Source organism: Chiloscyllium punctatum, chromosome 35, assembly GCF_047496795.1.
Source record: "Chiloscyllium punctatum isolate Juve2018m chromosome 35, sChiPun1.3, whole genome shotgun sequence".
In the NCBI taxonomy this organism is placed as follows: Eukaryota; Metazoa; Chordata; class Chondrichthyes; order Orectolobiformes; family Hemiscylliidae; genus Chiloscyllium; species Chiloscyllium punctatum.
This window is the reverse complement of record NC_092773.1, coordinates 16,161,581-16,176,793: the sequence shown is the minus strand read 5'-3', so window position 1 is coordinate 16,176,793 and position 15,213 is coordinate 16,161,581. Positions and strand designations below refer to the sequence as shown.

The window sequence follows — 15,213 nt, the reverse complement described above, 5'->3', positions numbered from 1 at the left end:
TCTGAAACTGATTGTCAGAAGCAACAGTCAGGGCAGGCAGGCAGGAACAAAGCAGAGATCAAGGTAGGGCTCATAAATTAAACTGTATTTACTTCAATGCGAGAGGCCTAAAAGGGAAGGCAGATGAACTCAGGGCATGGTTAGGAACATGGGACTGGATATCACAGCAATTACAGAAATGTGATTAGGGGATGACAGGACTGGCAGCTGAATGTTCCAGGATACTACAGGAAGGATAGAAAAGGGGGAAAGAGAGGAGGAGGAGTGGCATTTTTAATAAGATAGTATTACAGCTAATACTTAGGGGGGATACTCCTGGGAATACATCCAGAGAAGTTATTTGGTTAGAACTAAGAAATAAGAAAGGGATGATCACCTTATTGGGATTGCATTATAGACCCTCTAATAGTCTGTGGGAAATGATTAGAAAAACTTTTAAGTAGATTTCAGTTATCTGTAGGAATAATAGGGTGGTTATGGTAGGGGATTTTAACTTTCTAAACAGATTGGGACTGCCATAGTTTTAAGGGTGTAGACGGAGGGAACTTGTTAATTATGTACAAGAAAATTTTCTGATTCAGTATGTGGATGTACCTACTAGCGAAGGTGTAAAACTTGATATACTCTTGGGAAATAAGGCAGGGCAGGTGACTGAGGAGTCTGTGGAGGGAGCACTCCAGTGACCATAATTGTATTAGTTTTCAAATAGTGATGGAAAAGGATAAACCGGACCTAAAAGTTGATGTTCTAAACTGGAGGAAGGCTAATTTTGATGGTATTAGGCAAGAACTTTCAAAAGCTGACTGGGAGCAGATAAAGGGAAATGGGAAGCCTTCAGAAATGAGATAATGAGGGTCCAGAGACAGTATGTTAGCTTGGAAAGAAAGGCTGGTAGGTGTGGGGAATTCTGGATGATGACAGAAATTGAGGCTTTGGTAGAAGAAAAAGAAGAAAGCATATGTCAGGTGAGATCAGAGTGAATCCTTAGAAGAGTATAAAGGCAGTAGGAGTACACACCTGGAAGGTATAAAGGAAACGTGAGATGGCTTTGGCAAACTGGGTTAAAGAGAATTCACAGGATTTTTATAAATACATTAAGGACAAAAAGGTAAGTAGGGAGAGAATAAGGACCCTCAAAGATCAGCAGTTGGCTTATGTGTGGAACTGCAGGAGTATTTTGCATCAGGTTTTATTATGGAGAAGGACATGGAAGATATAGAATGTGGGGAAATAGATGATGGTGACATCTCAAAAAATGTCCATATTTACTGAGGAGGTAGGTGGTGCTGGATGTCTTGAAACGCATAAAGGTTAATAAATCTCCAGGACCTGATCAGGTGTACCCTAGCACTCTGTGGGAAGCTTGGGAACTGAGTGCTGGGCCCTTTGCTGAGATATTTGTATCATCGATAGTCACATGTGAGATGCTGAAATACTGGAGGTTGGCTAACGTGGTACTTAAGAAAGGACAAGCCAGGGAACTATAGATTGGTGAGCCCAACACTGGGCAAGTTGTTGGAGGCAAGTTGTTGGAGGGAATCCTGAGGGACAGGACGTACATGTATTTGGAAAGGCAAGGAGTGATTAGGGATAGTCAACATGGCTTTGTGCGTGGGAAATCATGGTGGATGTGATCTTTATGGACTTAAATAAGGTTCGAACTCATGGAATACAGAGCGAACTAGCCATTTGGATACAGAACTGGCTCGAAGGTGGAAGACAGAGGGTGGTGGTGGAGGTTGCTTTGACCTGTGACCAGTGGAATGCCACAAGGATCGGTGCTGGTTCTGCCACTTTTTGTCATTTTTCTAAACGATTTAGGTGTGAACATAGAAAGTATAGTTAGTATGTTTGCAGACTACACCAAAATTTTAAGTGCAGTTGACAGCAAAGAAGGTTACCTCAGATTACAATGGGATCTTGATCAGATGGGCCAATGGGCTGAGAAGTGGCAGGTGGAGTTTAATTTAGATAAACGTGAGGTGTTGCATTTTGCAAAACCGAACCTTAGCAAGACTTATATCCCTAATGGTCCTCAGGAATCCAAGGGAGTGTTGAACAAAGAGACTTTGGAGTGCAGGTTCACAGCTCCTTCAAAGTAGAGTGACAGGTAGAAAGGATGTGAAGAAGGCATTTGGGATGCTTTCCTTTATTGGTCAGAGCAGTGACTAAAGGAGTTGAGAGGTTATGTTGCGGCTGTACAGGACGTCGGTTAGGTCACTTTTGGAATATTGCGTGCAATTCTGGTCTCCTGATCGGAAGGCTGTTGTGAAACTTGAAAGGATTCACAGAAGATTTATAAGGATGTTGCCAAGTTGGAGGATTTGAGCTATAGAGAAAGTCTGAATAGGCTCGGTCTGTTTTCCCTGGAGCAGAGGCTGAGGATCGATCTTATAGAGGTTTATAAAGTCATGAGGGACACGGATAGGATAAATAAAGTTTTTTCTCTGGGGTGAGGTTGTCCAAAACTAGAACACATTAGTTTAGGGTGAGAGGGGAAAGATATAAAAGGGACATAAGGGGCAGCTATTTCACACAGAGGGTGATGCACGTCTGGAATGAGGTGCCAGAGGAAGTTGTGGAGGCTGGTACAACTGCAGCATTTAAAAGGCATCTGGATGGGTATATGAATAGGAAGGGTTAAGAGGGATATGGGCCAAGTGTTGGCAAACGGGACTAGCACTCCAAGGTCTCTTTGTTCAACACTCTCTTGGTCAGCATGGACAAGTTGGATGGAAGGGTCTGTTTCCGTACTGCCCCTCTCTATGACGATATTGAACCAATGAGACAATCCGATGTTTGGGGTATAAAGAAGCAGGCATTTTGAGAGTTAGCCAGAGAGCGAGTAACTGCCAGCAAAACACGATCAAAGGTACCTTTTTCTTATGAAACATCTTTGCAGCAAAAGACTGAAAAAAGACCCAGGGAGATCTACAGCCAAAAGAAGACAGACTCTGACAATGACAGCCACTGTGTAGTTTTGAAGATTAAATTGATGTAATTTTAATAGGGGCTTTTATTGAATCAATATATTGTTACAGAGTTGGAGACAGATAACAAACCTTTAAGAGAAAGGAGGCTTAGAGTTGCAAATACTTGTTGTTTAATGTTTACTTTTACAGTTAAAGAATAAAATTGATATTTTTGGAATTTGGGGAGTTCTCCGTCACTCATACTGTAACAGATTATGAGGCGATACGAGCTTTGCTGTGTGTTTGGTTTAATTAGCAGAAGGTTTTATCACAATGTCGTAACAATACTATCAAATATGTACTGATTATAGGAACCGTCCCTGAAAGAAATCACCGTTCTACAATATTCTCAGAAAAAGGGTTAAGAAACCACAAGGATAACTGAAGCTAGAACATACTCTGCTGGAAACATCAGGCAAGCACACTTTTTTAATATTTTCCAAATCATGGATGAGAAAAAAATGCTTACAGTTCTCGAAATAAAATCTGTGGAAGTCCATTCCTTCAACAAGGTTACCCAAAGCTTCGGGTTCAAATGAGGTCAGTCCTGGGTCGCATATTTTCCTGTAAATAATTAATAAAATTAATAAAAGTTTTCAGGAAGTGGAATTTCTCAGTACGACCAGGGATAACAAATTACACAAGTGGTCTGTTACTTCCACTGAGGTCTGAAATGCAATTGTTTAGGAGCAAGCTGTGGGGAAAAACCTGCATAGAATGGTTGTTATGTGGTATCAAAATTCATAAGGATGCAATTTGCAATCTTGTCCATATCAAAGCTGAAAAATCTTTGCAACACAAATTAGGAGGTGACTTCAGGTACCAAGTCCAAGCTTCAAGAGAATGTGTCTCACCACTGTACAGGTTACACTTTAAAAATCTATACTAAATGAGAGACATTTCGTAAGTATCCAGACTATCATGGAAACTTTTAAAATTTTACCTTCCGAAAAATTTATTTGGGGAGAAAATCACGAGCATTTGTTGCCCATCTGAACTGAACTTGAATAAATGATGGTGAGACACTTGCTGCAGTCCTTGGAGCATAGTTACAATCTCTATGTTGTTTAAATTCCAAGCCTTTGACCCAGCCACAGTAAAGGACAAGTCAGGATGGTGTATGGCTTGGAGAGGAACTTGCAATTGAACCTGTTTCCATGCATCTGTTGCTTGGATCCTGCTGGCTCATTTCGGTTGTGAGTTTGGAAAGTAGTGTTGAAACAGCCTTCATGAGGCATTGGTGATTAGGGGAAAGGAGGTGGATGCGGTGCCAATTAAGCAGGATGTTTTGTTGTGGAGACTGTCAAGCTTCTTAAGCACTGTTGGAGTTGCACTCAACTGGGATTATTCCATCACACATTTCACTTCTTACTTGTGCCTGGCCTATGGTGGATAGGCTCTGGGGAGTTAGGACTCAGTTACTTGCAACAGTATTCCTAGCCTATGACCTGCTCTTGTAACCACTGGATTTATATGGTGAGTCCAGTTCAGTTTTTAGTTGATGGCAACCTCCCAGGATGTTGACAGTGGGGGGATTCAATGATGATCATGTGAAGGGGTGATGGGTCAATTCCTGGCACTTGTTACCTGTTTGGTTTGATAATTACTTGCCTTAAATATCCCTAAAATAGAGATGTTGAGAACGGAACAGTAACAAAGTGGAAAAGATATTCTTTTCACTTACGCATAAGCTTCAAAGTCTCCATTGTTGATGGCTTCGATCAGCTGCTCAGTTAACTTGATGATTTCTTGCTTGCGAGCTGGAAAAATAAAATAAGAAAATGGGACATCTGATACCATCAAATGTCATCACTATTTGGGGACAAAAAATTCGCAGTTTGATTCCCTGCTTAATGGTATCAATTCCCATTTACAGTAATTCACTTTCTTACGTAGCGAAATAAAATTGGTGCCGAGAATAGCTGGTGATACTAACTTTTACAATTAACTTAAAACTTGTATTTTGGATTGTTACCGTAATTTCACGAAAAAAAACCTGGGCTGTAACCTAATTAGCATTATTATAATGTGCTTCTGAGAACAAAATAAAACGTGTAATTCCGCACAATGAATCGATCCCACGTCAAAATGGCCCTGTACAATACCTGATAAAGCTACCCTCTCATCCATGTACATAAAGATTTAAACCCATTCATAAACACGCGAAGACAGCTAATTCCCTTGTTCACACAAACAGTTTAAAATGTTAGCCATCTCCACTTTTGCAATAACTTACCTCTTACCTGTAGGAAGACCGAAGTTGGCCAGCCATCTGCAAAAAAAGTCGCACATATAACCCGCCCACGAATATAAGCCACATTGCCTCTGGAATACGTTTTAAGATATACCCTGCAGGTTGTTTTCGTGAAAGTACGGTAATTACTTAAGATTGCGACTCTTCGAAATGTGATGTCCTTCTAGTTGTTTGTTTGCAAAAGAGAAGACATATAACACACAAGAGACAATACTTCAAGCAATGTTGCTAGAGTCCATCATTGGCTGTGCCTAACTTTTAATTGAAACTGCTTAATGTATGCAGTGCTTGCACTTTTAAGCTATAAACTGTTTTGTTGTTATTCAAGAAGGGTACCTGAAACCTCCGCCACTTGAAATAGTAGCTGTTAGCACTGAACACAAATTGGGTTCATTGCTGTCAATGAAACGGTTCCTAAGAGGCTTCCTTGATTTGATAAGGTAACAATGCAAAATGTGTGTGAATTGCTGTGTTCAATAGTCATACACTGCACTTCAACACAAAAATGCAGGTTCAGTGATGGTCTGAGAATTTTAAAACGAAACAATAGAAAATATGTGAATAATTCAGAGACAGTATCCCAGACCTTATGAAGTCTTGTCACTTGGAGAGAAAGATTTGGTTGGTTTAAGATTATACTTATTCATAGTTTTACAGTGCTTTCCTCTGAACAGTCAGTCATTACCCTCTGACTGGAAATATTATTTAAACCCCTTTTTTTTAAAATGACACATCATGCCAAAGGTAGGGCTTACAGAAGTCGACATGCTTAAACACACTTCATCGATAGATTTCTGAAAGTATCCAAATTCACCCCAAGATCATTTTATAACTAGATCTTTGAAATTATAAATAACGTTGACAACAGAATACACTCCCATGACATTGCTCAATAATCACAGGTAGAAAAGTTTTAAGCATGTTGCAATAGAAAAAGATGAAATTCTATGCTCCTCAAATATTGGAATGTTCCTTGGAGATAGAGAACACAGTAAACTTGGCCTCTGTGGTCTGACTGAGAGCATCAAAATCCTTGCTCATAAAACTAAACACTCCTTCATACTCGCATGACAATAGATCTCTCACCCATGCTTTGTGACAACAACGACTGATTAATTCTCATCAATTTTGGGTTGTCTCATTCTAGTTCAACTTCATTCAAGGAGAAATGTAATCAGGTCCCTTCAGTATTACACTGACAAACGTTATGTGCCCACAGGTGTAATAAAGTTGAATGTTTATATTTTGAAACCTTCTCTAATGTCACATCAATACACCGATCTCTAAGTTTATTAGCTGTGAGTACCCGAGACCGAAATTGCCAAAATTATGTGAAGTGGCACAAAACAACGTTCAGTCAAGTTAATCACAGCATGAGAGACTCCACAAATACAACACACCTTTTATCTTCCAGCCTGATTTGGAATTTTCAAATACAATAGCACATGGTCGCATCTTGGCTCTGTTGAGTGAAGCTCTCATCAGCGTGAGATCTGGATAATGGAACATGTCCAAGACTATTTCGAACAACAGAACACAGATGGAGCACAGCAGTTCTGCAAATCTTTGAATCTATGTATTTGAAGTTCAATGGGTCACTTTTGAACAACTTAAGATTTTATATTTAACATCAGCTGCTAAATCTCCAAGCCTAGGCCATGCACAGCAGACTGTGAGCTAAATGTACAGCTTGCCAAGTCTGGAAGCCCAAATGGTCTAGTGAAAACAACTTTGAGTGAGACAAATAAAATTTTCCATTACATACACATTTGTCATTGGCGGCTGTACTTGGCAAATAGTACACTCATATGAATCTGACCCGTTAAAAGCAGCTTGACATATTCCCTAAAAAATGAACATCAGCATATAGCTCAGGGCAATGATAGTTTTGTTTGTGATTGTTCTCAAGCTCTCAAAGTATCAAAAAACACTTTTTTCATTCATACTAAGTTTATAGTGTGGTATCAGCTGGGTAGGTATACCCAACCTTCTGTTGCTACCACAGATAGAACTTGAGGCAAAACTTGCAGGCATTTCTGCAAATCTGTTGTTCATAAATTTAGGGTTATAGGTTGAAGCATCGGTTATCAACCATGGCCGGGGAATAGAAAGAGGAGGGGGTGGTGGTGAGTAGACACGACATGAAGGAGAAGCAGATCCTGAACCCAGCTCAGTTCATTGGGAAACTGAAGGTGGCAAGAATGCATGAGATATCATCTACTGACCTGCTCTAACACAAAGCTGAGATTGTGAAGTGTGCAATGGAGCAGCTGGATCATAAGGAATAGAACCTCAGCTAGCAAGGAAAGGAGTTCTGAAAGTCATCATTCACCATATGGAGAAGTAGAGGAATTTCTGTGTCCCCAGCAGTTACTTGCAATTGTGTTTGCAAGAAAAAACAAGATTTTTCCTCCTATCCTGAAGAAAGAGAATTTCCACCTTTCGGTGGAGCCTTCCTATTTGTCTCGACAAGAATCAAAAGAGTATAAAGTTTTGATTAGTGGTAGAGGCAACTCATCTCCTTCTCCCATTTTCTTCATCCTCTGCCCATACTTGGCTCTGGCATTCCTCTTCCTTGTAATGACCCCTTTACCCAGCTCTTGCATGAACTCCTCTCCATTCAATTCATATTGAAACTGTTTTCTCTACAAGGAATTTCAGGCAGTCCAGGAATTAAACCATGAGTCCACTGGTGCAATTGAAGTGTGACCCAGAGTAACTGAATTTAAGATATCCATTTAAGATTTGGTTAATTTGGTGTCCATTTCAAAGTAGAGAGATACGCTCTGTCTTTGCTCCTGAACTGTCCCACATTATCCAGAAAATTATCAAGTGTTTCATTTAATCCATACGAGTGTTCCAAGATATTAACTTACCTGATGATTCGACATCCATTCCTTTCAAAGAAACAATAAATGAATAAAAGTGACTTACTTCATAACTGAACTCTCAAATTAGGAACAGAAGTAGGCTTCTTAGCCCCTCAGGCCTGCTCAGCCATTCAGTCACATCACAATTCCAACATGTTGTCTTTTTCAAGATGTTTTGTTTTTGGGTGTAATTGCAATTGTTTTCTTCCTTCCAGTTAACTTATTTTAAATCCATGAAAATGCAGCAAGTTTAGGAAAACATTTAAAAGCAAAGTCACAAATCAACCTTTAAAACCCAAAGTTTAAATGGAAAAGGGCATTGTTTCCACTGGGGACCAAAAGGAGAAGAAATGCATTTGAGAACGGTTTCATTTATGATGGATCAGTTCCTTTTCTGAGACACTGCACATTAGGAGTGTTATGTAGAATATACTTTAGAAAGAACTAGGACTTCAAGCTTTCTCAAGACAATGAGGCATGAGCAGTAAACGCAAACCATACCAACTGATGTCCATATCTCCATTCCATCCCCACCATCATCCATAAAACAATAAACAGAACATTTACAGGTCTCACTGCTTCTCTGAAATGAAACTTGGTGCAGCTGCAGTAGTTATAACAGACAAGAAACTGGGCTCCGTACTTCAGCTGGGAAGGGAACACCTGCCTCTGCTGGAAACATCCACTGGTGCACATCAGGTAAATGGTATCGATGGCATAAACTGAAGAGTCAAGAACGTACAAATGCTCTCACATGCGAAATAACAGGTCAGTGAATTCCCAGAGCTTTGACAGGTGCCTGTGAAGTTGTATCTGAACCAGATCCATTAGGTGTATTTGAAAATGTTCTTTCTCTTACCAAAGCAGGGCAGGATCAAGTGCACTTCTCTGATTGGCAAATGCAGCATAATACGAAAGGCCAAGGTTTCTAGATGCATGCAGTGTGAATTTGGTGGTGTCTGAACAGGAAATGTGAGTGAGCCTACTACTATAATGAATCAAATATCCATAACTTGGCAAGTGGAAAGGGAGTTTGCACCAGGAGCTATCACAAGTTGCCATTCCAAAAACTTTCAGCAAGGTTGACAAACTAGGAGGATATTTCTTCAAGAGAAAGTAAAGGAAAAAAAGTCAAAACATCGTATGCTTGCCTCAGACACTTAACTGTTTCAGAGATAAAAGCACTGAGAGGATGTGATATTTTTGGCTGCAGCTATATCAACTATTCTATAAGGAACATTAACATGTTTTTCTCACTCTTAATTCTGTTAGACCCATTGTGCTTTTGCAGCATTTTAAAAAAATTTTAGTATGATCTGTTATAGATTTGAAAAAAATATGAAAGCTGCTGAGTTTGCAGAACCTCGACAGCTGGGGAAACATTAGAATGGACAAAGAATGGTCTGGAAAAATGTCTGAAATGTGACGAAAGAAAAATCTCCATTTTGCCACAATCCATATTTGAATGATGCTCATTCATATCTATAACAGATTTTTTTCACCAACTGTTCTGTCGTGACAGAATTTCTTGTTAGTGCAATTAATTTACTAAGACCAAACATTATAAAAAAAAAGCAGAAATCAGGAAAATGCATGATAAACTAAATTAAAAACACACAAAATATATATTTTGAACACCTTTTGGTTTCATTATTTCTGTAACAAGAATTAAAAGACCTTTAAAAGAAAAGGTGCCATTCATTGAACAATACACACTACATAAGTACCTTATAACAATGCCTGTTCCAATCAGATCAGCCTTCTTCAAAGTAAACCATCGTCGGTTCACTTCAGTACTGATGTGAAATGCACAAAATTGTTCTGCCAACTTATTAACCAGGAACTTCCAATATGGGAACTACACAGATGAAAGAGGACATTGCGTTCCTTTCCCAGATTGAAGCTTTGACTGATAGAGTGCTGCATTTTCATGACGACCCAAGCAAGCAGCTCTTTACGTCAGTCGTCACAGAGAACCGAAGGCAGATCCTAACCATTTCAGCATCTTTCCAAAATATATCTAGAGCTTTCTTACTTTAAAATCTGCAATGTAACTATGAAAGAAAAACATTTTGGCTAAGTGTTCTTACAGACTGACATACCTGCCACTTTGCTCGTCATTTCTGAGTGCTTGGCCATGTCTTTCAGCTAATTACACTAAGCTGTTACTTAAACAGAGTGACCTACACATGCTATTATTATCCATTTGTCCTCAGATCAGATTTAGTTGTCATGTTATGCCCTTCCAGATGCTCTGATATCCAAGCGGTCATCTCTGGTTCATTACAAATGCAAAGTCTTAATTTAGCACAGTTAAAGGTTTATCAGTTAAAGGATTAAAATAATAATTATCTGCTCATCAGAGGATACCTTGGAAATAGAAAGAGTGCACCTTGTCCGCAGGAGCTGTGATGTTGGTGGTGAGGATTGTAAATTTATAGTAACACTGCTGCTATTGTAGGAAGTGAGATTGAACATTTCATGGGACTCAAAATGTGTAATGAGTCCTCAAGCAGAAACCTAACTCAACACACATTATTATATCCTGAGTGATTCTCCTCCAGTGAATCTGAACTGTTTGATTTTAGATATTTGGAAGGCATTTAATTGTGATGCCATATGAGACCATAAGAAAACTGAAGAGATTATATGGACAGTGACATAGATTTGTTTGACGATAGCACAACAGTTAGAGATCTGGAAGTATTCTAAATTCCAGTCTCTTAACATTTGTTGCGAGCATATATGTCTCTCAAATAGCAATCTGAAACAAAACTCATGGTCACTACTGGCAGCAAGGGAAAAGTTGCAATTGGGATAACAACTAAGAATCTGTGTAGGTCCTCTTTTCCACCTGATTTTTTTCTAACAGAAGAAAGGAAGCATTTCTACAGTCGTTGAGATGTACAGTGCAGAAACAGACCCTTCGATCCAACTTGTCCATGCCAACCAGATATCCCAATCCAATCGAGTCCCACCTGCTAGCACCTGGCCCATATCCCTCCAAACCCTTCCTATTCATATACCCATCCATATGCCTTTTAAATGTTGCAATTATACTAGCCTCCACCACTTCCTCTGGCAGCTCATTCTATACACGTACCACCCTCTGTGTGAAAACGTTGCCCCGTAGGTCTTTTTTGTATCTTACCCCTCTCACCCTAAATCCATGCCCTCGAGTTCTGGACTTCCTCACTCCAGGGAAAAGACTTTGCCTATTTATCCTATCTATGCCCCTCATGATTTTACAAACCACGATAAGGTCACCTCTCAGCCTCTGACACTCCAGGGAAAACAGCCCCAGCCTATTCAGCCTCTCCCTATAGCTCAAATCCTCCAAACCTGGCAACATGCTTGTAAATCTTCTGTGAACCCTTTCATGTTTCACACCATCTTTCTGATAGGAAAGAGACCTGAACTGCACACAATATTCCAGCAGTGGCCTAACCAATGTCCTGTACAGCCGCAACATGACCTCCCAACTCCTGTACTCAATGCTCTGACCAATAAAGGAAAGCATTCCAAACGCCTTCTTCACTATCCTATCTACCTGCGACTCTGCTTTCAAGGAGCTATGGACCTGCACTCCATGGTCTCAGCAACACTCCCTAGGACTTTACCATTAAGCACATAAGTCCTGCTAAGATTTTCAGCACCTCACATTTATCTAAGTTAAACACCATCTGCTAATTTTCAGCCTATTGGCCTATCTGATCAAGATCCCTGTAAGATTGTAATCTGAGATAACCTTCTTTGCTGTCCACTATACCTCCAATTCTGGTGTCATCTGCAAACTTATTAACTATACCTGTTATGCTCACATCCAAATCATTTGTATAAATGAGAGGTAGTGGATCAAGCACCAATCCTTGTGACACTCCACTGGTCACAGGCCTCCAGTCTGAAAAACAACCCTCCACCTCTGTCTTCTACCTCTGAGCCAGTTCTGTATCCAAATGGCTAGTTCTCCTCGTATTCCATTTGGCAGTTACCATTCCACAACCACAGTTTTGAAGTGCCAGTTACCTATTGTACCAAGAAAAAAAAAATGCCTGGTTCATCTTCCAAATGGTGTACGCACCTTTGATAAACGTTCCTCCCTCAATTCTGTTAAATTTGGAAACATTTTGTATCAACAAAGCAGTCCAAAGTTCCCATAGCATTTGAATGTTTTGTTTCTGCCAGATGAAAATTATTTAACTGACAAAACTATTTTTCAAATAGTCTTCAGTGTTGTACTGTAAAAAGAGTGCGGATGCAGAATATTTCCTTCTGGGGTTGAAATCATAAACATATTTCTGCCATGAAGAGTCTCCAGTTATACCCCAGCATGTGACTGATATGAGCAAGGCAATTTTAACCTAATTGTGACCACTCTCTGAAGAATCGGTTCTTCCTCCCCGCTCCTTTTCATCTTTTCCTTCCTAATCCCATTCTGCTTTGTCTGGGAACTGGAACATTTTGATGCATAAGTAGAGTTGTGCACAGCAGTGCTCCTCTGCCTTTCCACACCCTCTCTGGCCAGCAACGTTCAGCTTGACTGGAGAAATGAGTTCAAAAACTTAGCACAAAATTGGTGTTCAAATCTTGAAGCAATCCATTGGCAAATCTCCAGTAGTACAGTCCTTAATGTGCAGAGTATATCATTTCTTATCGGAAAGAGTCGGCTATTTGGCCTCTCAAACCTAGCAGATCTTCTGACTCAACACCATTTTCCAACGTTATCTCAATTTCCTTTGATGTCTTAAATATCTGAATGTCTATCAAACACTGTCTTGAACAAAGTCAATGACCAAACCTCTGCAGCTGAGAATTCTGAAGACTCACCAGCCTCTGAGTGAAGAAATTCTTCCTCCTCTCAGTTCGAAATGACCAAGCTCTAGGTTTCCCATTGTTCACAACTCTGCAGTGACGGGAAACATGCTCACTGCATCTACCTGTCAAAATTCCTATGTTTGGATGAGGTCAGCTTTTATTCTTTGATATTCTAGAAAACATCAATCTAGTATCTCTTTTCGGAGTTTAACACAATATCCCAGGAGTGGCACTCCCTGTATGGTAGATATACCCTTCCTTAGGCGAGGAGACAAAGTATGCACAAAACACTTGGTGAAGACTCAGCAAGGCACCCTACAATTAAAGAGTCATAGAGAGGTTCAGCAAGGAGACAGGCACTTTGGTGCAACTCGTCCATGCTGACCAGATACCCTAACCCAATCTAGTCCCATTTGCCAGCACTTGGCCCATATCCCTCTGAACCCTTCCTATTCATATACCCATCCAGATGCTTCTTAAATGCTGCAATTGTACCAGCCACCACCACTTTCTCTGGCAGCTCATTCCATACATGCACCTCCCTCTGTGTGAAAAAGTTGACACTTAGGTCCCTTTTATATTTTTCCCTTCTCAACCTAGACCTAAGTCCATCATGATTTTATAAACCTCTATAAGGTGGCCCCTCAGCCTCTAACGCTCCAGGGATAACAACCCCAGCCTATTCAGCCTCTCCCTATAGTTCCAACCCTAGCAACATTCTTATAAATCTTGCAGCAAGCTAACTTTATTTTTGTACTCAAATCCTCTTGTTGTATAGGACAATGCACTATTTGCCTTCCTCTTTGGTTGCCTCACTTGTAAATTCGCTTTCAATGACACACTCTCGCTCTCTCTCTCACACACACATAAACATACAATATATCCTGGGGTGCTAAGAAATGGCAAAAGTTACAATAGATGCGTTAGTGGCAATTTACCAAAATTCACTGCATTTCAAACAGGTTCTGGCGGTCTGGAAGACACCAAATGTTACGCCAATTCAGGAAGTGAAGGTTCTGTTTGACAAACTTCCTGGAGTTCTTTGAGGATGTCAGAAGCGTGGTGGATGGAGGGAACAGGTAAGCGTTATATACTTGGATTTCCAGAAGGTGTTCAATAAGGTGCCACATAAAAGACTCATCTGTAGGAATGCATGGATTTGGGGAATGTACTAGCATGGATAGAGGTTTCGGTTAACCAATAGAAAGCAGAGAGTTAGGATAAATGGATGTTTCTCTGGTTGGAGATCAATGGTGGGTGGGGAGCCACAGGGGTCAGTGTTGGGCCCACAATTGTTCATGATTTCTCTGAATGATTTGGAAGAGGAGACCAAGTGTAAAGTATCCAAGTTTCTGATGACAATAAATTGAGTGGAAACACAAACTGTGCAGAGGATATGGAGGATCTGCAGAGAGATTTAGATAGGTTGAGTGAGTGGGGTTGTCTGGTACATGGATTATAATGTTGGTAAATGTGAAGTTATCCACTTGGGAAGTAAAAAGAGTAGATCAGAGTATTATTTAAATGGTGAAAGATTGCATCATGTTGTTGTGCAGAGGAACTCAGGAATGCGTGTACATGAATTGCTGAAAGTTAATTTGCAGGTGCAACAGGTAATCAAGGCAGCAAACAAAATATTTACTTTCATTGCTAGAGGGATTGAATTTAAGAGCAGGGAGGTTCTGCTACAATTGTACGAAGTGTTGGTGAGGCTATACCTGCAGTATTGTGCACAGTCCTGGTCTCCTTACTTGTGGAAGGGTATACTGGCTTTGGAGGCAATGCAGAGGAGGTTCTACAAGTTAATTCTGCACATGAGGGGGTTACCCATGAGGAGAGGTCAAGCCGCCTACGATTGTAATTGGTAGAATTTAGGAGAATAAGTAGGGGAATCTTACAGAAATATATAAAATTATGAAAGGGATAGAGAAGACAGAGGCAGGCAAGTTGTTTTAGCTGGTGGATGAGACTAGTACTAGAGAACATGGCCTCAAGATTAGGGGGGATAGATTTAGGACAGAGATAAGGGAGAACTGCTTTTCCCAGAGAGTAGAGAATATATTGAATTCTATGCCTAAAGAAGCAGTAGAGGCAGCTTCATTAAATATATTCAGACACATTTGGATGGGTTTTGCATGGTAGGGGAATTAAGGGTCATGGGAATAATGCAGGTAGAAGCTGAGACGATGGATAGATCAACCATGATCTTAATGAAGGGCTCGTCAGACCAAATGGCCTACTCTTTCTTCTATTACTATGAAACTATGACATATGTACAAGGACAGTAAGAGTTCCAAATCTT

General features: G+C 40.2%; 1 protein-coding gene across 36 annotated transcripts in view; it reads right to left on the bottom strand.

Annotated features, from left to right (window-relative positions):
- LOC140459699 (calcium/calmodulin-dependent protein kinase type II subunit beta) overlaps positions 1-15,213 on the bottom strand; it is a 265,742-nt gene that overhangs the window by 5,346 nt on the left and 245,183 nt on the right. For 35 of the 36 annotated variants that reach the window (XM_072554076.1, XM_072554075.1, XM_072554080.1 and 32 more), the window contains 2 exons: positions 4,657-4,732; positions 3,442-3,536 (listed from right to left, as the gene is read on the bottom strand). In XM_072554076.1, the coding sequence (XP_072410177.1) occupies positions 3,442-3,536; positions 4,657-4,732 (171 nt within the window). Of the gene's footprint in view, positions 1-3,441; positions 3,537-4,656; positions 4,733-5,208; positions 5,245-15,213 lie in introns of all 36 variants that reach the window. The other variant, XM_072554083.1, reaches the window with a different exon arrangement.